This window comes from Oncorhynchus tshawytscha, linkage group LG10, assembly GCF_018296145.1.
Source record: "Oncorhynchus tshawytscha isolate Ot180627B linkage group LG10, Otsh_v2.0, whole genome shotgun sequence".
In the NCBI taxonomy this organism is placed as follows: domain Eukaryota; kingdom Metazoa; phylum Chordata; class Actinopteri; order Salmoniformes; family Salmonidae; genus Oncorhynchus; species Oncorhynchus tshawytscha.
In genome coordinates, this window is record NC_056438.1 from 18,131,979 (window position 1) to 18,159,609 (window position 27,631).

Sequence of the window (27,631 nt, forward strand, 5' to 3'; positions counted from 1 at the left end):
AAGATTTGTCAAATACTGTGAGGAACTATAATCACTTACAATGGATTTTAAAAACGGACTTAGTTGATTTACAGTGTGAGGTGAAGAAAACAATTACTGAGAAGCTCAGCTTATTTGTGTTGGTGAATTATGACAATCAGAAATCAGACATCCATTTTCCTACATCTGCACGCAGCTGGCCAGTTAGCCTACTTCTATATTGGCTCAAAATTCAATGTAAAAATTGACAAAACTCAAATGATTATACGAAATAAACCTAAACATGTTTCTCACAAGTGTAGCAGGTTGTGAAATCTGCAAACAATGTTTCCACTCCTAGAATGAGAACGGTAAATGACTGTAACACATGCATTAAAATAAATGAAATCAACCAAATGATGGGGATTAACGGTAAATGTACTACTGGGGACATTTGCAATGGGGGAAAAAAAGATTTAAAGGCAAACAATTAACACAATAAAACAATGTGTTAATTGCAGGGTCCCAACTAGGCACATAGAACAACATGCTTGTGATTTGAAACAATCCACAGCTTTAAAAGAAGCTAATGATCCGCTGTGTCTGAGTCTTACTCTCTGGTGATGTTTTTTGAATGAACATGTAATTGGGGAATAGAAACCAGGAGTGTAGAAAACAAAGATAAAACAAATGGGAAAATGAAAAGTGGATCGGCAATGGCTAGAAAGCAGGTGACGTCGACCACCGAATGCCGCCCGAACAAGGAGAGGGACTGACTTCGGCCGAAGTCGTGACAGCTGCCGTGACTAGGCTACTGTTACCGAATCTCATCCTATGCTAACTCATATTCAATACTGTAGCGAGCCTGGTGTATAAGTGAGGATATTGACTCTTCCACTTGAGCATGCCTTTGTGGCACTGTCTATTTCCGCGGGGCTACGGGCCAGAAGGTTGAGGGTTCGCGCCTGTCATTATAATCCAGTGCTTTTTATTCTCATAGGACACGAGGGCAAATCTATGGTTCATATAAAATAACATCTAGACCCATTTATTTTTATGAGAAACAATGCTTGTGGACAGCAAAGGATAACCATGAACCTTTTAAAATGATTGTTCACACACTTGACCATTCCATACATGGGTTAGCTGAAAACGTCACGATACTTATGCTTGGCCAGATAGCTACCAACAATGACAAGAAACTGCCATGTGGAGAATTTATTTATTTATTTTATTTATTTATTTCACCTTTATTTAACCAGGTAAGCTAGTTGAGAACAAGTTCTCATTTACAACTGCAACCTGGCCAAGATAAAGCAAAGCAGTGTGACACATACAACAACACAGAGTTACACATGGAATAAACAAACATACAGTCAATAACACAGTAGAATAAAAGTAAATATACAGTGTGTGCAAATGAGGTAAGATAAGGGAGGCAAAGGCAATAAATAGTCCATGGTGGCGAAGTAATTACAATATACCAATTAAACACTGGAGTGATATATGTGCAGAAGATGAATGTGCAAGTAGAGATACTGGGGTGCAAAGGAGCAAGATAAATAAATACAGTATGAGAATGAAGTAGTTGGATGGGCTATGAACAGGTCTAGTGATCTGTGAGCTGCTCTAACAGCTGTGCTTAAAGTTAGTGAGGGAGATATGAGTCTCCAGCTTCAGTGATTTTTGCAGTTCTTTCCAGTCATTGGCAGCAGAGAACTTGAAGGAAAGGAATTGGCTTTGGTAGTGACCAGTGAGATATACCTGCTGGAGCGGGTGCTATGGGTGGGTGCTGCTATGTTGACCAGTGAGCTGACATAAGGCAGGGCTTTACCTAGCAAAGACTTGTAGGTGACCTGGAGCCAGTGGGTTTGGCGACGAGTATGAAGCGAGGGCCAGCCAACGAGAGCGTACAGGTCGCAGTGGAGGGTAGTATATGGGGCGTAAGTGAGTGACTCTTAAGTGACTCGTTTCAGCTAGTTTATGCCTCCTTCAAATGTTCACATACTAATCGGAACCAACCCCGTCTGTTTTGCCTCATAGTTACGCACGGGATGGTTTTGTTTCTAAACAACTATATCGGTTTAAAGTTAAGTCACGGCTGACCTGATAGCGGGGTCGAGGATGGTTTTGAATTCCACTGCGATCCATATATAGATCACAGAACCATGACACGTTCCCGTTGCAAACCTGGAGTTAGATCAGAGATGGAAGAGGAAGTGAGACATCTCACTGGCTCCTTGTTTCTGGTTCATAGCAGAGAAGAAGAGGAAGAGAGAGAGGCCCAACTCAGGTGTCGTATTTTTCACTGTTTCATCCATTAATAAATTATTTTTTGTTTGGAGGTCGGTCAATGAGAATGCAGAATTTGGTCAGTCCAAAAATGTATGGGTTTTAAAAATTTGCTATGAGGTTTATTTGATCGAATAGAAATTTCATAGTACTTAAGTTGTTACGAGTGTAGTGATATTAGTAGGACACAGGACATTCCGTCAGCTTTGAGAAAAAAAGTGGGGTCAGAGTTACTACTATTATGACTGAGTGGGATCAGAGTTACTACTATTATTATGACTTAGTGGGATCAGAGTTACTACTATTATTATGACTGAGTGGGATCAGAGTTACTACTATTATTATGACTGAGTGGGATCAGAGTTACTACTATTATTATGACTGAGTGGGATCAGAGTTACTACTATTATTATGACTGAGTGGGATCAGAGTTACTACTATTATTATGACTGAGTGGGATCAGAGTTACTACTATTATTATGACTGAGTGGGATCAGAGTTACTACTATTATTATGACTGAGTGGGATCAGAGTTACTACTATTATTATGACTGAGTGGGATCAGAGTTACTACTATTATTATGACTTGTGATTTGTGTGAATTAGGTAGTTGTTGGGGAATTGTTAGATTACACGTTAGATATTGCTGCACTGTCAGAACTAGAAGCACAAGCATTTCGCTACACTCACAATAACATCTGCTAACCATGTGTATGTGACCAATTTGATTTGATTTGAAATCATACAAAAGTGCAATGTGCTCTTATGCAACAGACATCAAGATTCACATGTTTATACAGAAATACTAATGTAACATAGGATCCTAAGCCCTTCCCTCAGAATGATGGAGTCCAGTATTCATCTGGCAACGACAGACAGGCACAGTTGAAGTCGGAAGTTTACATACACCTTAGCCAAATACATTTAAACTCAGTTTTTCACAATTCCTGACATTTAATCCTAGTAAAAATGCCCTGTCTTAGGTTAGTTAGGATCACCACTTTATTTTAAGAATGTGTAATGTCAGAATAATAGTAGAGAGAATGATTTATTTCAGCTTTTATTTCTTTCATCACATTCCCAGTGGGTTAGAAGTTTACATACACTCAATTAATATTTGGTAGCATTGCCTTTAAATTGTTTAACTTGGGTCAAACGTCTTGGGTAGCCTTCCACAAGCTTCCCACAATAAGTTAGGTGAATTTTGTCCCATTCCTCCTGACAGAGCTGGTGTAACTGAGTTAGATTTGTAGACCTCCTTGCTCACACATGTTTTTTCAGTTCTGCCCACGCATTTTCAAAAGGATTGAGGTCAGGGCTTTGTGATGGCCACTCCAATACCTTGACTTTGTTGTCCTTAAGCCATTTTGCCACAAATTTGGAAATGTGCTTGGGGTCATTGTCCATTTGGAAGACCCATTTGCGACCAAGCTTTAACTTCCTGACTGATGTCTTGAGATGTTGCTTCAATATATCCACATACTTTCCTACCTCATGATGAAAAGCTGTAAAATGACATCAGTTTGACCGATTTTAAGGACATCAAAAGTTGTTAAAACGACCCAACATGCTTTTGATAAAATATCAGTTTGGCTTGGATGTATAGGCTATTTATGTGGTTGAAATACTATCAGCTTTTATGATGCTGATAAAGAGAACACCTTTACAGAACGTCCCTAACTACACATTCATTCTCTCAATATGCTGAAAGAAAGAAATAATATTTCCACACTCCTGTTAAAATGTACATTTAGTGTATAGTTTTGCAAGAAAAACATAATTCTGCAGAAGTTAAATCATAACAGGCAAGGTGAGAGGTTATAGACCTACAGTCAATGTCCAGCTTTCAGGTACGCTTCAAAAAATATATAAATAATGAAAGAAAAGCCTCAATGTAGCCTATAGATATGAATTGCACAATACATTTCTGGATTTTGTATGCATTGTTTTCTCCCGCATGGCATGGCATATAACCACAGGTAATGAGTCAATACGATACACAGTATGTCCAGGGCTAGGTCTTACTCCTATGCCAGTAATCGCTACATTACATCTACTTGGGACCGTGGTCACCCGCCTTGGGAACATCTTTTTCCTTTGTCAATTTAGTTTATCTGCCTCCTTTACATTTTAGTCATTTAGCAAATGCTCTTATCCAGAGTGACTTACAGGAGCAATTAGGGTTAAGTGCCTTCCTCAAGAGCACATTGACAGATTTTTCTCCAAGTCAGCTCGGGGATTTGAATCCGGGACCTTTTGGTTTATACAGGCTCAAAGCTCTTAACCTCTAGGCTACATACTGCCTTACTAGTTTTCATTTGGATGACTTTATTCTGCTACTCTCCTGTTTAGCAGTGAAGGCTGTGGCTCTACAGTCTATGTGTTGGTTACTGTGAACGTGAATACATTTTGCACTCCGAAAGAACCTGACGAAGCAGATGCGAAACGCGTCGTTCATTCCAAATGTGTACACCGCCATGAAATGAAAAACCACAATTTATATCCATGGTCGGTCGTCGTCATTCAAGTGTGTGGTTTCTCCTTGTGTTTAGGGATACTGAGTTCAGACAGACGGACAGACGGACGATGGTAGTTGCTATGTACTAACGCTGAGTCAGTGCTGGAAAATGCATCATCACCTGTTTCTCTTCAGTTATACCGTTATATCCCTTCCCAATAACTAACATAACATAACGGTGACATGCGTCCTTGTATGTGTCATGTCATAAGTTACTATGACATGACAAACATTTCAGCTCTTTATTGTCAAAAAAACATAGCCACAAGATATGACTAATGATGGATAGATATGACAAGAGACATTCAGTGAAATGCTGCAACCCCCCCCCACCCACCACACGCACGCACACGCATACACACACACACAATATTTTCTTGAGAAAGAAACACCATTTTCTTGAAAGAAACACACAATTAATAAATTCGCCACAAATGTACACAGAGTTCAAACCGAAAATGTAGGAAAAGTTAAAGGAGCAATCAGCCTTTGAAACAATAACAAAGTGTCCTCCTCGCCCGTTTCAGTAGACAGAGTTATGGATACAAGGACTGACCCTCCATGATATCAAAGTGTCCTCCTCACCCGTTTCAGTAGACAGAGCTATGGATACAAGGACTGACCCTCCATGATATCAAAGTGTCCTCCTCACCCGTTTCAGTAGACAGAGCTATGGATACAAGGACTGACCCTCCATGATATCAAAGTGTCCTCCTCACCCGTTTCAGTAGACAGAGCTATGGATACAAGGACTGACCCTCCATGATATCAATGTGTCCTCCTCACCCGTTTCAGTAGACAGAGCTATGGATACAATGACTGACCCTCCATGATATCAATGTGTCCTCCTCACCCGTTTCAGTAGACAGAGCTATGGATACAAGGACTGACCCTCCATGATATCAAAGTGTCCTCCTCGCCCATTTCAGTAGACAGAGCTATGGATACAAGGACTGACCCTCCATGATATCAATGTGTCCTCCTCGCCCATTTCAGTAGACAGAGCTATGGATACAAGGACTGACCCTCCATGATATCAAAGTGTCCTCCTCGCCCATTTCAGTAGACAGAGCTATGGATACAAGGACTGACCCTCCATGATATCAAAGTGTCCTCCTCACCCGTTTCAGTAGACAGAGCTATGGATACAAGGACTGACCCTCCATGATATCAATGTGTCCTCCTCACCCGTTTCAGTAGACAGAGCTATGGATACAATGACTGACCCTCCATGATATCAATGTGTCCTCCTCACCCGTTTCAGTAGACAGAGCTATGGATACAAGGACTGACCCTCCATGATATCAAAGTGTCCTCCTCGCCCATTTCAGTAGACAGAGCTATGGATACAAGGACTGACCCTCCATGATATCAATGTGTCCTCCTCACCCATTTCAGTAGACAGAGCTATGGATACAAGGACTGACCCTCCATGATATCAATGTGTCCTCCTCACCCATTTCAGTAGACAGAGCTATGGATACAAGGACTGACCCTCCATGATATCAAAGTGTCCTCCTCACCCGTTTCAGTAGACAGAGCTATGGATACAAGGACTGACCCTCCATGATATCAATGTGTCCTCCTCGCCTGTTTCAGTAGACAGAGCTATGGATACAAGGACTGACCCTCCATGATATCAATGTTATAGTTGTCCCTAACGATGAAGTCGGGAGGGGACTGTGGATCAGTCTTCGTCAGTCCATCCGTACGTACATACATTAGTCACATGCGTGAAAATGTGTCTTCTCCAGCAGGTGCCATTTTTGTATGGAGGTCAATAAACAGGTTTTCATTCAACATGTTTATGCGAGTAACGTACATTGGATAAAAAATGTAACGACAGGCCTGTTGGAAACAGGAACTTTTGGTAGCTTGTACCGCCAGGGTACAATTCACAGGGCCACCAATACTGTCCGTAAAACTTTGAACGCACGACTGTAAGTCGCCATTCGACATGGTTGGATCTTTTTGTGTCTGTAAAATTAATCTTGCAAGAAACGGTGGTGGACACACCTTTATACGCAAATATTGATATAATAAGCATCATATTGAAGTAAACTTCTAATCAAATCAAAACAAATTGTATTTGTCAAATGCGTTGAATAAGTGTAGACCTTACAGTGAAATGCTGACTTACAAGCCCTTAACCAACAGTGTAGACCTTACAGTGAAATGCTGACTTACAAGCCCTTAACCAACAGTGTAGACCTTACAGTGAAATGCTGACTTACAAGCCCTTAACCAACAGTGTAGACCTTACCGTGAAATGCTGACTTACAAGCCCTTAACCAACAGTGTAGACTTTACTGTTGAAATGCTGACTTACAAGCCCTTAACCAGTGTAGACTTTACCGTGAAATGCTGACTTACAAGCCCTTAACCAACAGTGTAGACTTTACCGTGAAATGCTGACTTACAAGCCCTTAACCAACAGTGTAGACCTTACCATGAAATGCTGACTTACAAGCCCTTAACCAACAGTGTAGACCTTACAGTGAAATGCTTACTTACAAGCCCTTAACCAACAGTGTAGACCTTACAGTGAAATGCTTACTTACAAGCCCTTAACCAACAGTGTAGACCTTACCATGAAATGCTGACTTACAAGCCCTTAACTAACAGTGTAGACCTTACCGTGAAATGCTTACTTACAAGCCCTTAACCAACAATGCAGTTCAAGCAATATAATTAACAAAATATTTACTAAATAAACTAAAGTAAAAAATCAAATAAAAAGTAACACAAAATAACGAGACAGAAAACATTCACAACTAAAATGGGGAAAACAGGCTACCTAAGTGTGATTCTCAATCAGAAACAACGAACGACACCTGCTTCTGATTGAGAACCATACCAGGCCAGACACATAAATACTACATAGAAAAAAGAACATAGACTACCCACCCCAACTCACGCCCTGACCAAACTAACACAAAGACATAATAAAGGAACTAAGGTCAGAACATGACAGCAATAATGTGCATTGTGAACAATAATTTGGAAGACAAGATGTTTGACTATAAAACAACTTTTTAAAGAAAGCTGGACTCCAAGAAACAGATGTCCTACAAAAACTTCCATGGACACTATTAAATATGTACACCATGTTATTATGTGGACTAAAAATGAACCCTTTTATTGATGTGAAAGCTGATTTGTGGATATATATATATGATCTAACCTATTATAATGGAAAAATGTGAAAAACTTCAATAAAGATTATTTTAAAGAGGCTGGTACTGAGACTGGAAGGCAGTCGGGACTAGTCAAGACCAGGTGGGAGCAATCTAGTCAATGAGAGGGAAACAGGCGCAATGTCACTGAATGTCACCTGTGTTATCCATCATTAGTCATATCTTGTGGACATCTTTTTTTGTCAATAAAGAACTGAACTGGGCTTTGTTTGTCATGTCATAGCAATTTAGTGCCACCTACAAGGACATATGTCACTGTTATGTTAGTTATGGGGAAGGGAGGGATATAATGGTATAACTAAAGAGAAACAGGTAATAATGTATTTTCCACCACTGATTCAGTATTAATATATAGAAACTACCATCTCTGTTTCCAGGGAACACACCATGTGATGTTTGGGATATCAGAAACGGATTGGGGGTTAAACGAGCATCAGCTGTCACAGCAGCTTACCAATCATTGCACCGGTACACAGCCCATCTGTAAATAGCCCACCCATCTACCCTATCCCCATATTATTTCTTTTTTTGCTCCTTTGCACCCCAGTATCTCTACTTGCACATTCATCTTCTGCACATCTATCACTCCAGTGTTAAATTGCTAAATAGTAATTATTTCACGACTATGGCCTGATTATTGCCTTACCTCCCTAATCTTACTACATTTGCACACACTGTATATGTCATGCCCTGACCATAGAGAGCCCTTGTTTCTCTATGGTGTAGTAGGTCAGGGCGTGACTGGGGGTATTCTAGTTTATAATTTCTATGTGGGGTTCTAGTTTCTTTTTCTATGTTGGTGATTTGTATGATTCCCAATTAGAGGCAGCTGGTAATAGCTGTCTCTAATTGGGGATCATATTTAGGTAGCATTTTTCCCACCTGTGTTTGTGGGATAATATTTTGTGTTTGTGCACCACGTCATCACGTTTCTTTAGTTTATTGTTTTATTTGTTCAAGTTTCACTTTAAATAAATATGTGGAACTCAATTTCCGCTGCGCCTTGGTCCGTCTCTCCTCACGTACGTGAAATTGTATAGATTTTTCTATTGTGTTATTGACTGTACGTTTGTTTATCCCTTGTGTAACTCTGTGTTGTTTGTGTCAAACTGCTTTGCTTTATCTTGGCCAGGTCACAGTTGTAAATGAGAACTTGTTCTCAACTGCCCTACCTGGTTAAATAAAGGTGAAATAAAAATAAAAACAATTCTGGGAGATATGAAGAAACTACAGTTTTATAACAAGAGAGAGGTACCTGCTAGGCTGCACTTCATGTGATGTAAACCAGAGTTGAATCAGCAGGGTTTGTGGAGGTTGTGATAATGCTTCAAGCCACCCTCTTCAGGAATGGAGGAGGCAGTGTGATGGCATGTTGAAGCAGGCAACTGGGTTTGTGGGGCTTTTGACGATGATGCTTCAAGCCACCCTCTTCAGGAATGGAGGAGGCAGTGTGATGGCATGTTGAAGGAGGCAACAGGGTTTGTGGGGCTTTTGACGATGATGCTTCAAGCCACCCTCTTCAGGAATGGAGGAGGCAGTGTGATGGCATGTTGTAGCAGGCAAATCTGCTGTTTGTGGAGTTTATGATGAGGAGGCTTAAATCCACATCATTGGTGAATACCATTGAAATCAGAACAGAAATATCTACTGTCATTCAAGAGGTATCACTGTTTCAGTAACTGCATGAGCTACTTTCATGAAGATAACTTCCCACTGTTGAATTAAATGGTGTTAAACGTCCAGAAAGGTCCAATTATAGCACTTCCAGGGGTGAAATTAAGGTGGTACGGTCCGGTATGCATACCGGAAAAATAAATAGTTGGGGTGCGCCGTACCGGTAAAACATGAGCCTATCACAATAATGAAAACAAAACGTCAGGACAACTGTAGGCTGTTACACCATTATAATTACCGCCAGTCAGAGGCATGACAATTGAGCGAATGGACTTGAAAACCGGTGGTATAGCCTATGCTCCAAAATGTGATGTTATTCTACGAGAACATTGACATTTTTTCAAGGCAGAGATGATTAGCCTAGATGTGCGCGGACAGCAGTGGCGGCATGACTCCTGGCCTAATTGACAACTGCCAAATGTCATTAACTTTTTGGTGTTTTGTGTAACAAATGTATCTTCCCATTCACCACAAGGCTGGAAATACATGTCTGTTGGTCGTGGATGAATGTGTGCAGGTAGCCTAGTAAAGGAGACCTTTTGAGTGATTGTTTGTTTGTGCACACATAGGAGATCCCATACCAGGAAGTAATGAATTCTACTTTCACCCCTGAGCACTTCATAATTCAATGAGACAATTAGAAAACAATGAGACTTTTGACACACGTATATCAAGTCTTATTTGCATGTGCTCCAATGTTAACATTGTTGTTGGTTGCCCAGTCATTGAGGTTATTCACTAATCACAAAGTAGCATGACATGACAAAAAACAGAGACAGAGTTTTGCATAGCAGTCAGGGCAAATACTGTATATACTGTAGCAGCATTAAGGTACATCAGTAAGGCTGAGTGACACTGAGGATTGAGTGACATTAAAACAAAATATGAGGCAAGTGACATGTCATGTTGGTACAAGTGAATGTTAAATGGGCATAGGTGTAGGTCTACTGGTATTATTCAGTATGATAACATCAGCCCCCAAATATCCTACCACTCCTGTTCCCCAAGGATGTGTCACTAATTATGTGTTACTGAGCAACAGTTAAGTTTCTCCTGAGTATTATCCCAGTATCTGTCACTCCCAGCGTGTGTGTGGGAGTGTGTGTGTGTGTGTGTGTGTGTGTGTGTGTAACTGGGCCTATATAAGATGACATAGGATGGGACTAGAGTGTGGAGATCAACTGGAGGTGAAGATTAAGACTGGACTAGTCTGCTGTACTACACTGTACATCTCTGGTAAGACTTCTCTGTCTAAACACTGCAAGTAGCTTTTGTGTGTAGTTTTATAATTTGATCGATTATTTATTTATATATATATATATATATATATATATGATATTGTTATAAAACCCTTTGACAATCTGTCTTTGTAAAAATTGCTATATAAATAAATGTGATTGATAGCTGTGTAATAGAATGATACAGGTGACCTATATTCAAATCAGTCTAGAGTCTTTGGCTTCTAGTTCTGAAGTCACATTGATAGATATGTTTAGGACATATACATATATATTAGAATGTCTTTGGGTTTCAACTGAGTACTATAAGTCCTTGGACCCAAATGTGATAATTTAGGGTAATTGTCAATCACAGTAATGTTATTATTATTAATGTATTTTTACTACAAATAAGATCTTATCAAGAGTTTTTTCTGACCCTATGACATGGATACAAACAAAGGGATTGGTTTGTGTTTAAAGGAGCTGTTTTAGTTGACTCAGTGAGAACAATGTTGCAACCAAGAGATACTCCTAAGGTAAGAAACTCATCTTCACAATATAGAATAGGACATTTGTATGAAAGAAACCACACAATATTATAAAATATCTTATTGATAACCTACATGACGAACCACAGATCTTAGGAACAGTTCACAAAGGGACTTTATAATTGAGAAAGGACTATCCCTTAGCCAGATAACATTCGCTATACATTATTGTTCAGTTTGGTCCCTAAGACGAGGTTCTAATCTCATTCCTGGTACTTCATAGCACAAAACCATTACCTCATGTTATCTGGAATGCTCTTTAGGTTTAATCACCCAAAGACATTGTGAATCTCCTCTGTAAGTGCTATCTCATAGAGGCCCATCCTCAGTAGAACACACCCACAATAGTTAACAGAATACTCTATTTTGTCGAATAAAACAACCATTATAATGCAATACAAGCATTATAACCTAATCTTGCAATTTTCCACGACAACTCTTGGCATTCTCTCAACGTGCTTCATGAGGTGGCCTGGACTGCATTTCAATTTCATTTCAATTTTTTTTCCTTCTTAATTTGTTTGTTTGAGCCAATCAGTTCAAATCCAATCAAATTTATTTGTCACATACACATGGTTAGCAGATGTTAATGCGAGTGTAGCGGAATGCTTGTGCTTCTAGTTCCGACCATGCAGTAATATCTAACAAGTAATCTAACCTAACAATTTCACAACAACTACCTTATACACACAAGTGTAAAGGAATGAATACGAATATGTACATAAAAATATATGAATGAGTGATGCGAACAGCATAGGCAAGATGCAGTAGATGGTATAGAGTACAGTATATACATATGAGATGAGTAATGTAGGGTATGAAAACATATCAAGTGTTGTTTAAACCTTCTTAGGGATGAGACGGGCTGAAGTCCCGTTATTAATGGGATCGATTTGACAACAGCCAGTGAAAGTGCAGGGCGCCAAATTCAAACAACAGAAAACTCATAATTAAAATTCCTCAAACATACAAGTATTTTACACCATTTTAAAGATACACTTGTTGTTAATCCCACCACAGTGTCCAATTTCAAAAAGGCTTTACGACGAAAGCATACCATGCGATTATGTTAGGTCAGTGCCTAGTCACATAAAAACACAGCCATTTTTCCAGCCAAAGAGAGGAGTCACAAAAACAGATATAGAGATACAATTAATCACTAACCTTTGATGATCTTCATCAGATGGCACTCATAGGACTTCATGTTACACAATACATGTATCTTTTGTTCAATAAAGTTCATATTTATATCCCAAAATCTCAGTTTACATCGGCGCATTATGTTCAGTAATATTTAGCTTCCGAAACATCCGAGCCACATCAATTTCACATCAATGATGATGAAAATACAAGTGTTATGCATGGAATTAAAGATATACTTCTCCTTAATGCAACCGCTGTGTCAGATTTCAAAAAAGCTTTACAGCGAAAGCACACCATGGAATAATCTGAGTACAGCGCTCAGAGACCAAAACAAGCCATACAGTTTCCCGCCATGTTGTGGAGTCAACAGAAGTCAGAAATAGCATTATAAATATTCACTTACCTTTTTTACATTTTTAATTTTACCTTTATTTAACTAGGCAAGTCAGTTAATAAGAACAAATTCTTCTTTTCAATGACGGCCTAGGAACAGTTGGTTAACTGCCTGTTCAAGGGGAAGAACGAAAGATTTGTACCTTGTCAGCTCAGGGATTTGAAAATGCAACCTTTCGGTTACTAGTCCAACACTCTAACCACTAGGCTACCCTGCCGCCCCTTTGATGATCTTCATCGGAATGCACTACCAGGAATCCCAGTTCCACAATAAATGTTTGTTTTGTTCGATAAAGTCCATCATTTATGTCCAAATCCCTCCTTTTTGTTTTCGCGTTTAGTTCACAAATCCAAATTCACAAGGCGCGAGCACTAGGTCCAGACGAAAAGTCAAAACAGTTCCATTGCAGTTCGTAGAAACATGTCAAACGATGTATAGAATCAATCTTTAGGATGTTTTTGTCATAAATCTTCAATAATGTTCCAATCGGACAATTCCTTTGTCTTTAGAAATTAAAGGGAACACAGTTCGCTCTCATGGCCACGCGCGTGACTTAGCTCATGGCATTCTGCCAGACCCCTTAGTCAAACAGCTCTTATTCACTCCCCCTTCACAGTTGAAGCCTGAAACAAGGTTCTAAAGACTGTTGACATCTAGTGGAAGCCTTAGGAAGTGCAATCGGACCAAATTTACACTATTTTGGATAGGCAAAGACTTGAAAACCTACAAACCTCAGATTTCCCACTTCCTGGTTGGATTTTTTTCTCAGGTTTTTGCCTGCCATATGAGTTCTGTTATATTCACATACATCATTCAAACAGATCTAAAAACTTCAGAGTGTTTTCTATCCAAATCTACTATATTATGCATATCTTAGCTTCTGGGCCTGAGTAGCAGGAAGTTTACTCTGGGCACCTTATTCGTCCAAGCTACTCACTACTGCCCCCCCAGCCATAAGAAGTTAAAGTGGCTAGTGATACATTACATCAAGTTGGCAAGATGCAGTAGATGGTATAGCGTACAGTATATACATATGAGATGAGTAATGTAGGGTATGTAAGCATTATATAAAGTGGCTAGTGATAAATTGATTACATAAATGTTTCCATTAATAAAGGGGCTAGAGTTGAGTCAGTATGTTGGCAGCAGCCACTCAATGTTAGTGGTGGCTGTTTAACAGTCTGATGGCCTTGAGATGGAAGCTGTTTTTCAGTCTCTCAGTCCCTGCTTTGATGCACCTGTACTGACCTCGCCTTCTGGATGATAGCAGGGTGAAAAGACAGTGGCTCGGGTGGTTGTTGTCCTTGATGATCTTTTTTTCTGTCTCTCGTTCATTCTGTCAGACTGTGCGTCTGTCTCACTCCATCAATGACGAGGAGGGAAAATACGTGACATTGAGGAAGACTCTGATTAAGAAGTGGCTGAAAGGTCAGGGTTTCAACTGTGAACTGGTGGGTAGTCCTGTCTTCTCTATCGATCACTATCTCTGGTACTCATGCTCTTTCTCTAACTCCTCCCTCTCTCCACAGCCAACTACATATGGAGCCCACTCCCATGTGTCCAGCTGCCAGTTGTTAGCCCTGCCCCCCCCCTTATCCTTAAATAACACACTGTATGATGGGATACTGATGTAAAATCCTTTAGATTTTATCTCTCTCAGTCTCTCTCTCTCTGTCTTTCGTTCTCTCTATATCTCTCTCTTTATTCCTCTCTTTCTGGCTCTCTCTCCCCATCTCTCAGGAGGATGTTCCTAACATAGCGTTGCTGGGGTCAGGTGGAGGAGAGAGGGCAGCAGTGGGCATGCTGGGATCTCTGCATCAGCTGGAACAGGACAACCTGCTGGGCAGCCTCCTCTATATGTGTGGGGTGTCTGGCACCACCTGGTATACACACACACACACTTATTTACTATTGTTCTTAGCAGGAAAGTTCATTTTGAATATGCTAGTTATCTTGCTCTCTCCTTCACTCCTTCTCACACACACACACACACACACACACACACACACACACACACACACACACACAGGTGCATGTCATCCCTGTACAGCGATCCAGCCTTGTCTTTAAGTGAGCGTTGTGATGAAATGATAAAGAAGCTGAGGGGTCCTAAAGTGAACTTGAGCAAAGCTGTGGAGTGGCTGAAATTGAGGAAAGAAGAAAGCCAGGACTTCAACCTCACTGACTTCTGGGGCGCCTTCACTGCCTCCTATTTCATGAAAGAGGTCAGTGTATGGTTGTGTTTGCGTGTGTGTCTGTCTGTCTGCCAGTGTGTGTATTTGTGTGTCTGCCTCTGTTGAGCTAATTATCCCCCCCATCATCTCTTCACCACGGTTGTTCTCTCTTTCCCCCTCCCCCATCTTTCCCTGTCTCTCCACCCCCAATCTCTCCACTCCCATCTCTTCCCCCTTGTTCCCTCTCTCCTGTATCAGATGCACACTCGCTGTCTCTCTGAAGATACTCACATCATCAAACCCTACCCCATCTACAGCGCCATAGAACTAGACTGCCGCAAACAGGATGACACTAAAGGTGACTTATGCAGGGTTCATGCAAACTCGGAAATTCAGAACTTTCTTAGTTTCCTAGTTCTGAGTGCATAGTGAACGCAGCATCAAATCAATCAAATGTAATTGCATTACATTTTTAACAAAGACAATTGTCTCACAGTGCAAGAACAATACAAATAATATAAACAACTCATGCAATATGAACGATATGAACTAACACTCATCTGTAGACACCCAAAAAGCAAGCCAGGCATTAGTCTGAGTCCCAGTCGGGCTACATAGGGAATAGTTTGTCATTTCAGACAAAGCCAATGAATGTAAATTTCTGTCATTTACCAATTTTCTGTAGGGGTGTGGTTTGAGATGACCCCCTACGAGAGTGGCTTCTCCGGATTGGGCGCTTTCATCCCCACTTCCTGTCTTGGGAGCAAGTTTGAAGGTGGAGCACTGAGAGAGAAGAGGAAGGAAATGGACATGGTTCTGCTGCAAGGTGGGGAACCCACAGACACACAGGTACAAGCAAACGTGTGCACACACCCACACATCAATTTATTGTTGTTTGTTTGTTGTTGCTGGGCAGGTATCTGTGGGAGTACCTTTGCAGACAAGCAGATAAACAATGATGAGGTAGTAAAAAGGATCTGGAGCTTGTTTGGAGGTAAGCTACAGTACAGCATGCTATTTAGCCTGCTAGTTGTTAAGTGATAATGCCAGTGAAGCCGGTGTTTGGAGGATATTTTGGCACAGGAGTTGTTAGGCTCGAGACAAAGCCGAGGGTTGGCGAACTGTGCCAATATATCCTCCAAACACCGGCTTCGAGGACTTAATCACTTTTATACAATGGGTTAGCTACATATTCAAATAATGATTGACATATTTTTATTAAAAACATTGATGAATTTATTAATACTATTTCATCCTTCCACAAGATATAGTCGCAACACAAATCTAGGGTTGCTACCCAAGCCGGCTGGTCGGTTAAGTTGTTAGAGACGTGATCCAGTTGTTCAGTCTTTTTGTTCTGTATCTATGGGCGTGACCCAGTCGTTTGTTCTAAATGTTCCTTTGCCATACTGGCTGTGATCAGCTTTAATATTGCAGGTAGATTATAGCTTCCATCAATGTAATTGTCTTCATCGCTTCCAATCCCCCATATATATTTTTTTAAACATACATACATACATACATACATACATACATACATACATACATACATACATACATACATACATACATACATACATACATACATACATACATACATACATACATACATACAGTGGGGAGAACAGTACCTTTATAAAATGTATACATTTCCTTTATTACCCTCCAACCCTACCACCCCTCCCCCAATTGGAGCAAACTAGTGAACAACAACACTGAGGCCTGTATTTCCAGCTTATACATACTATATACATTTTATGGACACAGTCTATTTTACAATAGTTATATATATATTATTTTGTTATTACTCCTGTCCCTCCTCTACTCTCAACCTCTCCCATCTATTTCTGATGTCCATCCGGTTTGATTTCTAATTGCCATATCTTTCAAACTGTACTTTTTCAAAACAGTTCTTAACGTGTATACGTTTTATGGGCACAGTATGTTTTACATGAGTTATCTTGTTGTTATTAGTCCCAACCTTCAGCTCCATTTAACCCCTTCCATCTATCTCTTAACACCATCCATATTGGATTTCTATTTGCCATATATTTTTCTACTGTGCTGTGATGATTCACAAAAGTTCTGAACCTTTCTATTCTCATTGTTTTTACAGATTGTAAATTGAAAATAAACTGTTTTGTTAAAAGTATTATTATATTATTGATCAATTGACTATGACTTTTCAGATCGCCCAGTAGTGCCATCTGCAGGGATTGTTCCAGGTAAATATTGCAATTCTTCAACCATTCCTGGACCTGTGACTTTATGGACAGTACCAAAACACCAATGATGATCCAATGATTCCTCCTCTTCACAGCAATATCTGCATTGCTGGGAAGGTTGTATCCCCCATATAAATAACATTCTATTGGTTGCGAGAATTAGTATAATAATTTAAATTGAAAAGTTTTTAATCTGGCGTCATTTTGCGTATCAGTTCAAAAACCATGTGCCATGGAATCGGTACGTCAAATATTTCGCAATCTATAATGGCACAGCTGTCAATGTCTTGGTCCTTAAATGAAACTGATACTTTTTTATTTATCACAATTTTCTTTAACCAATTCTGGGTTCCTGAGAAGCACAGCGGTCCAATTAATATATTTGAGATATATTTGAGTTTAACCACAATATTTGGTGTATTATTTGTTTTGTCTTTTCTGGTGGATTACATTTAAATTGCAAACAACCAAGATTATCGTTTTAATCTCTACCTGGCACACCCGAAGGGGACTGGCCACACCTCCGAGCCTGGTTTCTCTCTAGGTTTCTTCCTAGGTTTTTTGCCTTTCTAGGGAGTTTTTCCTAGTCACCGTTGATCTACATCTGCATTGCTTGCTGTTTGGGGTTTTAGGCTGGGTTTCTGTATAGCTCTTTGTGACATCAGCTGATGTAAAAAGGGCTTCATTAATACATTTGATTGATTGCAAAATAGCAATATTTTCAAATAACTCAAAGTGAGAGGTTAATCTGAATAAAGGGAAAAAGGTATTTTTTTTATATAAGGTGAGACATTCTTACTAATTTGCTAGAGAACCAGTTCGGTCTTTAAGTATAACTTTTGTATGACTGAAACCTTTAGTGAGATGTCTAATGCTTGAATATTTAATAATTTCTGCCCTCCAAATTCATATTCATTATATAAATAGACCCGTTTAATTTTGTCTGGCTTGCGGTTTCAAATAAAATTCTATATTTTTTTCTCATATAATTTAAAACCTGTTGGCTAGGTGTAAGCAAGACCATAAGCAAATAGGTCAACTGGGAAAAGACTCAAAAGTTAATCAGGGTAATATTTCCACAAATAGAAAGGTATTTACCTTTCCATGGTAGCAAGATTTGATCTATTTTTGCTAACTTTCTATTAAAATGATTGGAATGAGAATTTCTTTCTTTCTGGATATTTATACAGAGTATATCCACATCACCGTCAGACCATTTTAATGGTAAACTACATGTTAATGTAAAAATAGTATTCTTTAGTGATCCAATATGTAATATTTATCACACACAGTTATCACAATTTGGTTGTAATCCAGAGGTTCGAAAAATTATCCTGATCCTCTATGAGACTGTGGAGGGATCCAAGTTTTGGACGTTCTTATCCCTTGCTTGCTAACTAGCCAATTGCGGCTAATTACAGTCACGGCAAAAAGCCAGAATAACAGCAATGTACCCGCATTTGCATTTGTTTAATTAAGCTGTTTTCTTGTGACATTATTTGAGGACATCCATAACAGTGGGCTAATGAGGTGCAATTTTGCATGGCATAGAAATTTGCTCACGTGTCAAGGAGATCGAATTGGTAAATTGAAACAATGTTGCAAATGTCGGAGATAGACAGCAAGGTTTATACAAATCTCTGCTGTTGAAAACTAAATGTTAGTCTAAAAGAAATGTGAGATTATGTCTAGATGCTTTTATAGTAGAGATCAAGTTTATAAATTGCCTGGCTGGGCTGATGAGACAGAGAATTACGTAGTCAGATGGAACAGAGTAAACAGCTATTTTAATGTCATAGATTTAGCCGTGGAATCGACACCGTCTGGAAACTGGTTTTACCCAATCAGCATTCAGGATTAGACCCACCCGTTGTATTATAGACAATAAACTATGGGACAATAGCAGACAAACTACAAGACAACACTAGACATTAAACAGGTGGGTCTAATCCTGAATGCTGATTGGTTAAAACCGCATTCCAGCTGGTGTGGGGAGGTAAATTGACCAGAGGAGGCTGTTGGGAGAAGCTATAGGAGGTCAGGCTCATTGTAATAGCTGGAAAGGAATTGGCCAAGAGGACATCCTCAAGGTCCGAGGGTGGGACTTGAGATTTAGATGTCTCAGACAGGGTTACCTCATCATGAGAGGAGGTTGTGTTTCCAAATCACCTCCACTACACCTGACCAACCTGCTTTGTTCTGCAGGGTACGAGAGCATTAAGAGGGAGGAAGGGGAGGTGTGTGAGTGTGTGCCCTCCCGAGTGGTGAGGTGTGTGTCTGAGCTGATCAAGTACGCTGATGACCCAGATCCACTGAAGACAAAGGAAGTCATCACCACACTGGGACAGCTACTGAAGGGTGAGTGAGTGAGACACAGAGAGACAGACAGACAGACAGACAGACAGACAGACAGACAGACAGACTCATGAACTGTTTGATAATGTGTATAATGACTCTAGGTCTTGTGAGCAGTAAGGGTGAGATGCTGTGGAACATGGACCCTGAGAGCTGGAAGAGAACCAGCCTGGTGGAGAGAAAGAAGTTCATAGAGACAGTCAGTCTGAAGCTCATCCTCTCCTCAGACAGCTGGGCAAAAGACTGGAAGGACAAACGCTACACCTGCAACGGTAACGAGACAACTGCTCGGTCCACAGATACCACACAAAAATAACAAACAAAATAACCATGCCCAACGTATTTCAAAGTGGAACATGTCACTAAGCCTAACAAGGGAAAAGAAAGGCTACAGCTCTGGGTAGCAAGTGACACTACCCTACCCAAATCTCTCATTGGAGGTACACAGCAGATTGAACTCTGCTTCTCGAACCATTATCCCAACAGTGAGAGGAGATAGAATTCCCAGCCTGTGCAGGGGCCTGGAAACGAATCAATGTTACTCCAACGCAGCACATAACCAATTATCCACCGCAGCGGCAAGTTTAACAAACAAAGGCAACCAACACTGGGCTTACCAAACAGCGCAACTCAAAACAGCTGTACCAAAAGCTGCAAACAAGCAGCTACAGAGTTTATCAAACACTAACTCCACATTTTCTCCCGAACAAAATACACTTACCAGTTAGCTTAACGAGACTAGAATTAGGCCTACTGGCATACTTTTCCATGCAACGCACCATTTGATGTTGTCACAGAACAACCAAAATCACTGATACTTCTCTAAGGCACTATACCAAACACTTATAAGAGTATGCAGCGAATACCAACTGAAGCGCATCCCAATTAGCATTAATCCCTTATAATGTAACCAAAATACTATAAGCAAAAATGTCTAGGAACCACCCATATAATCCCAGATGAGCCATCACTTGTCATGAACTGGCTCGTAGCCCGTAACAAAAAGGGAGACAACGCAGAGATCATGGGATAACAAAAATATATGTATTAACAGAGGTAAACTAGGGGAGGCTGGTGGAGGGAGAAATCAGAGGACTGCTTATTGTAATGCTTGGGAATGGCATCATGAACGGTATCAAACACATATCAAACACGTGTTTGGTACGATTTCTCATTCTGTTCTATCCATTGTAGTGAACCCATGATCCGATTTCTCCCACCACCAGCCCCTTGTGGTTCAGCATCATGTCCAGCCGCTCAGTCACTAAAAGAATACGTGTTCCTGCTGTAGGGGATAGTGGTTACTGGCTAAGTGTGTGTGCACGCACATATCAGACAATAGTAACCAGCAGAGGGATAGAAATGGAAGATTGGCTTGCAAGGTGGTAGATTGGGGTTGGTGAGCGGGCGTACAACAATGACATGCAACCTGAACGTCAGGAGTTCAAATCAGTTTCTGGTCCATCTTGACAAAAGTGCTTTAAGTGTATTTGTTTTCTAATTATTGTTGCTAATGCACATTTTTGACAGTACTTTCCATTGACAATTTACCCTTATCCAAGCCACTCCAAGTTAATGCCTAATCCTAATCCTAACCACTCAAAGTTAACGTCTAACCTTAACTAGTGATGTTAGGTTTGATACTGGATCTCTGAGGCATGTGTCGAAGTCTCTAAGCAGCTAACTTTGAAGCAGTGTGCCGATGCGTATTATTTTATCAAAAGTACGACATCAATGATGTCTGAAGCTTCATTTTTATCACGTGCTGTTTCAAACTGTGTGATACATGCCAGACCATGAGGTCATCTTTGTCTTATTCTCTGCAGATGAAGCGATGTCCAGGGAGTCGATGAGAACATCGAAAAAGCCAGACAAAGTGCCAATAACAAACTCCTGGCTCTCCGATGGTAATGTTTTTTTTTTTCATTAAATCAAATCAAACTTTATTTGCCACATGTGCCGAATACAAGTTGTGTAGACTTTACCATGAAATGCTTACTTACAAGCCCTTAACCCTTAACCAACAATGCAGTTCAAGAAAAAAAACTTACCTTTACCTTTCTATCCAGTATGTACGTACCTTTACCTTTCTGTCCAGTATGTACGTACCTTTACCTTTCTATCCAGTATGTACTTACCTTTACCTTTCTATCCAGTATGTACGTACCTTTACCTTTCTGTCCAGTATGTACGTACCTTTACCTTTCTATCCAGTATGTACTTACCTTTACCTTTCTATCCAGTATGTACTTACCTTTACCTTTCTATCCAGTATGTACGTACCTTTACCTTTCTGTCCAGTATGTACGTACCTTTACCTTCCTGTCCACTATGTACTTACCTTTACCTTTCTGTCCAGTACGTACGTACCTTTACCTTTCTATCCAGTACGTACGTACCTTTACCTTTCTATCCAGTACGTACTTACCTTTACCTTTCTATCCAGTACGTACTTACCTTTACCTTTCTATCCAGTACGTACTTACCATTACCTTTCTATCCAGTACGTACTTACCATTACCTTTCTATCCAGTACGTACTTACCTTTACCTTTCTATCCAGTATGTACTTACCTTTACCTTTCTATCCAGTATGTACTTACCTTTACCTTTCTATCCAGTATGTACGTACCTTTCTATCCAGTACGTACTTACCTTTACCTTTCTATCCAGTACGTACTTACCTTTACCTTTCTATCCAGTACGTACTTACCTTTACCTTTCTATCCAGTACGTACTTACCATTACCTTTCTATCCAGTACGTACTTACCATTACCTTTCTATCCAGTATGTACTTACCTTTCTATCCAGTATGTACGTACCTTTACCTTTCTATCCAGTATGTACTTACCTTTCTATCCAGTATGTACTTACCTTTCTATCCAGTATGTACTTACCTTTCTATCCAGTATGTACTTACCTTTCTATCCAGTATGTACTTACCTTTCTATCCAGTATGTACGTACCTTTACCTTTCTGTCCAGTACGTACTTTACCTTTCTATCCAGTATGTACTTACCTTTACCTTCTATCCAGTATGTACTTACCTTTACCTTTCTATCCAGTATGTACTTACCATTACCTTTCTATCCAGTATGTACTTACCTTTACCTTTCTATCCAGTATGTACTTACCATTACCTTTCTATCCAGTATGTACTTACCTTTACCTTTCTATCCAGTATGTACTTACCATTACCTTTCTATCCAGTATGTACTTACCTTTACCTTTCTATCCAGTATGTACTTACCATTACCTTTCTATCCAGTATGTACTTACCTTTCTATCCAGTATGTACTTACCATTACCTTTCTATCCAGTACGTACTTACCATTACCTTTCTATCCAGTACGTACTTACCTTTACCTTTCTATCCAGTATGTACTTACCATTACCTTTCTATCCAGTATGTACTTACCTTTACCTTTCTATCCAGTATGTACGTACCTTTCTATCCAGTACGTACTTACCTTTACCTTTCTATCCAGTATGTACTTACCTTTACCTTTCTATCCAGTATGTACTTACCTTTACCTTTCTATCCAGTATGTACTTACCTTTACCTTTCTATCCAGTATGTACTTACCTTTACCTTTCTATCCAGTATGTACGTACCTTTCTATCCAGTACGTACTTACCTTTACCTTTCTATCCAGTACGTACTTACCTTTACCTTTCTATCCAGTACGTACTTACCTTTACCTTTCTATCCAGTATGTACTTACCTTTACCTTTCTATCCAGTATGTACTTACCATTACCTTTCTATCCAGTATGTACTTACCTTTACCTTTCTATCCAGTATGTACTTACCATTACCTTTCTATCCAGTATGTACTTACCTTTCTATCCAGTATGTACTTACCTTTCTATCCAGTATGTACTTACCTTTCTATCCAGTATGTACGTACCTTTACCTTTCTATCCAGTATGTACGTACCTTTACCTTTCTATCCAGTATGTACGTACCTTTACCTTTCTATCCAGTATGTACGTACCTTTACCTTTCTATCCAGTATGTACGTACCTTTACCTTTCTATCCAGTATGTACGTACCTTTACCTTTCTTTCCAGTATGTACTTACCTTTACCTTCTATCCAGTATGTACTTACCTTTACCTTTCTATCCAGTATGTACTTACCATTACCTTTCTATCCAGTATGTGTACCATTACCTTTCTATCCAGTATGTACTTACCATTACCTTTCTATCCAGTATGTACTTACCTTTACCTTTCTATCCAGTATGTACGTACCTTTACCTTTCTATCCAGTATGTACGTACCTTTACCTTTCTATCCAGTATGTACGTACCTTTACCTTTCTATCCAGTATGTACGTACCTTTACCTTTCTATCCAGTATGTACGTACCTTTACCTTTCTATCCAGTATGTACGTACCTTTACCTTTCTATCCAGTATGTACGTACCTTTACCTTTCTATCCAGTATGTACGTACCTTTACCTTTCTATCCAGTATGTACGTACCTTTACCTTTCTATCCAGTATGTACGTACCTTTACCTTTCTATCCAGTATGTACGTACCTTTACCTTTCTATCCAGTATGTACGTACCTTTACCTTTCTATCCAGTATGTACGTACCTTTACCTTTCTATCCAGTATGTACGTACCTTTACATTTACTTTCTATTCAGTATGATTACAACGGAAGGTGTGTGTTATTCCAGTAAAGGAAGGATACAGAACAGACTATATACTCTCTCCATCACTGAGATTATTTTTGACCAGTTGATATTAATTATTTGAAATTGGTGTGTGTGTCTCCCCCAGGGTTGTGGATTGTGAAGAACATTTTCCCTCTGGTCCAAAAATGGGAATGGGGAACCACGTCCAACTTCCTCTTCAAGATCGACGGTACAGTAACATCAGACCTCTTCCTAACTTGATAGCATAACTAGTATCAGTCATCAGGATCTTATGTTTCCCTCCAAAATAGCAGCTTTCTTGGTTGGTTATCTCTTTCTCTCTCTACTCTCTCTTCTCGCTCCCCCTCTCTCTGGACCCCCCATTTCTCTCTATCCCCCTCTCTGTACCCCTTGCTCTCCCTACCCCCTCACTCTACGCTCGCTCCCTCTCCCTCTACCCCCCTTTCTCAATCTCCCCAGATACTAACGTTCCGAGCAGCATGGCGTCCAAAGAGAAGATTCATCTGGTAGACGCTGGGTTAAAGTTGAACTCTCCCTACCCCCCCGTCCTGCGCACATCGAGGAAGGTCGACCTCATCATCTCCTTGGACTTCAGCGAAGGAGACCCCTTTGAGGCAAACACACACACACAATGTTTATTCCTATTCAAGCCTTTCAGAAGAACATGATGTGCCTAGATAGTAGTGACCCTCTCAATTCAATTCAAGGGGCTTTATCGGCATGGGAAACACATGTTAACATTGCCAAAGCAAGTGAAGTAGATAATATACAAAAGTGAAATAAACAAAAATGAACAGTAAACATTACACTCACAGAAATTCCAAAAGAATAAAGACATTACAAATGTCATTATGTCTATATACAGTGTTGTAACAACGTAAATGGTTAAAGTACAAAAGGGAAAATAAATAAACATAAATATGGGTTGTATTTACAATGGTGTTTGTTCTTCACTGGTTGCCCTTTTCCTGTGGCAACAGGTCACAAATCTTGCTGCTGTGATGGCACACTGGTATTTCACCCAGTAGATATGAGTTTATCAAAATCGGGTTTGTTTCAAATTATTTGTGAATCTATGTAATCTGAGGGAAATATGTGTCTCTAATATGGTCATACATTTGGCAGGAGGTAAGGAAGTGCTGCTCAGTTTCCACCTCATTTTGCGGGCAGTGTGCACATAGCCTGTCTTCTCTTGAGAGCCAGGTCTGCCTACAGCGGCCTTTCTCAATAGCAAGGCTATGCTAATTGAATCTGTACATAGTCAAAGCTTTCCTTAAGTTTAGGTCTGCCACTCTATACTCTCTGTTTAGGGCCAAATAGCATTCTAGTTTGCTCTGATTTTTGTTAATTCTGTCCAATGTGTCAAGTAATTATCTTTTTGTTTTCTCATGATTTGGTTAGGTCTAATTGTGTTTCTGTCCTCTCTCTCCCCTCTCTTGCTCTCTCTCTAGGGTGTATGGGCTAGGGAGTAGTGACTAGGATGTAGGGCCTAGGGCACATGTCAAACTCATTCCACGGAGGGCTGAGTGTCTGAGGGTTTTCGCTCCATCATTGTACTTGATTGATAAATGAAGTTACTAACTAGTAAGGAACTCCCCTCATCTGGTTGTGGAGGTCTTAATTGAAAGAAAAAAACTAAAACCTGAGCCACTCAGCCAGCCATGGAATGAGTGACACCCCTGACCTAGGGACTAGGGCCTAGGTAAAAGTTACTAGGAAGTAGGTATTAGTGACTAGGAAATAGGGACTAGGGATTAGTGTCTAGGGAGTAGGGACTAGGGGCTGGTTTGGAGAAGGACATTGACATAACCATACTACTGATTCTGCTCTTCACAGACGGTGTTTAATGCCAAAAAGTATGCGCTTCAGCAGAAGCTTCCCTTTCCCCCAGTGAAGGAGAGTGTGAGGGAGGAGAAAGACCATCCGCAGGGCTGCTACGTTTTTGAGGGGCGACACCCTGAAGAGCCCACCGTCATGCACATGCCCCTGTTCAACCTGCAGAACTGCCAAGGTCAGTTGTAGACACAGACTACTATGATGACTGTGTCTGACTTTTATCCTCGTCTCTCTGACTACGCCCTGTTCTGACATCTTTTTTCCCCTGTCTTTTTTTTAAAATCTCTGTGTCATGTCTTTTTCTTGTTTATCTGCACCAACTGTCTGCTTTTTATGATGGCATTAGTATTTTTTTTATTTATTTCACCTTCATTTAACTAGGAAAGTCAGTTAAAAACAAATTCTTATTTTCAATGACGGCCTAGGAACAGTGGGTCAACTGCCTGTCCAGGGGCAGAACAACCTTGTCAGTTCAGGGATTCAAATTTGCAACCTTTCGGTTACTAGTCCAACGCTCTAACCACTAGGCTACCACTACCGACTTGGACTGGAGTGTGGACCTCAGTTTATCTTTCAATCACCCACGTGGGTATATTCTCCTAAACACCAATGAGGAGATGCGAGAGGCGTGACTTGCAGTGCACAAGCATTGTGGGTGCAATGATTGGATACTGCACTCGACAAGAGCGGTCAGCATGTTAGTCTCTGTCTCAGTCTCTAAGTTGTTCTAAGTGTTGTATCTGTATTAATTCTCTGGACTCTATTTTTAACACCCTCACGCCATTGTAAATCTAAACGGTGGCGGTAGCACTATAGCAGCCATACTCAAGCGCGATCCGGACCCAGAACTGGGTCAATACGGACTGCGGGTCCGGAGTGTAAAAAAATTCTATATGATTATTATAATTTTTTACACTCGTGTCACGAACTGGCTCGTAGCCCGTAACAAAAAGGGAGACAATGCAGAGATCAAGGAATAACAAAAATATGTATTAACTAAAGAAAAATATATACAATTAACAATGCTGTGTGTAGTCAGTAATGTGAGTGGTTGCGTACGTAGATGTGATAATGAGGGGTGTCCCTGGCTATGCCCCCCACCTCCCCCATAAAACTGGGGACCAGTTTCTCCTTGTCAGAGGCTTCTGGGGGGTGGCGAGTCCTTGTCAGAGGCTGCTGGGGGGTGGCGAGTCCTTGTCAGAGGCTGCCACAGTGGTAATGTTGACTATACCACTTTCCATCAGATTGTCCTTCAATATCAATTTCAACCTGGTAGTGATTAGTGATCTTCATCAGCTGTTCTTTAGCACATAATTCTAACAGTTCCTCTGATGGAATGTGAATGAACTCGTCTAAATTAGACGCCATAGTCACAAGTAACTACTAAAAATAATCTTACTCTTCCCGTCTGCTGAGCACACCAGACCACA

General features: G+C 40.2%; 1 protein-coding gene across 1 annotated transcript; it reads left to right on the forward strand.

Moving 5' to 3' along the window:
* Window positions 1-10,821: 10,821 nt before the first annotated feature.
* LOC112259898 (cytosolic phospholipase A2 gamma) lies at window positions 10,822-25,112 on the forward strand. Its single transcript, XM_042328263.1, has 14 exons — window positions 10,822-10,875; window positions 11,340-11,395; window positions 14,288-14,395; window positions 14,685-14,827; window positions 14,974-15,169; window positions 15,377-15,476; window positions 15,804-15,944; window positions 16,035-16,112; window positions 17,308-17,343; window positions 19,549-19,701; window positions 19,803-19,970; window positions 21,525-21,605; window positions 24,490-24,573; window positions 24,825-25,112. Exons 2-14 carry the CDS (start codon window positions 11,369-11,371, stop codon window positions 25,031-25,033), a joined length of 1,524 nt encoding a protein of 507 aa, XP_042184197.1. The 5' UTR covers window positions 10,822-10,875; window positions 11,340-11,368; the 3' UTR covers window positions 25,034-25,112.
* The last annotated feature ends 2,519 nt before the right edge of the window (window positions 25,113-27,631 follow it).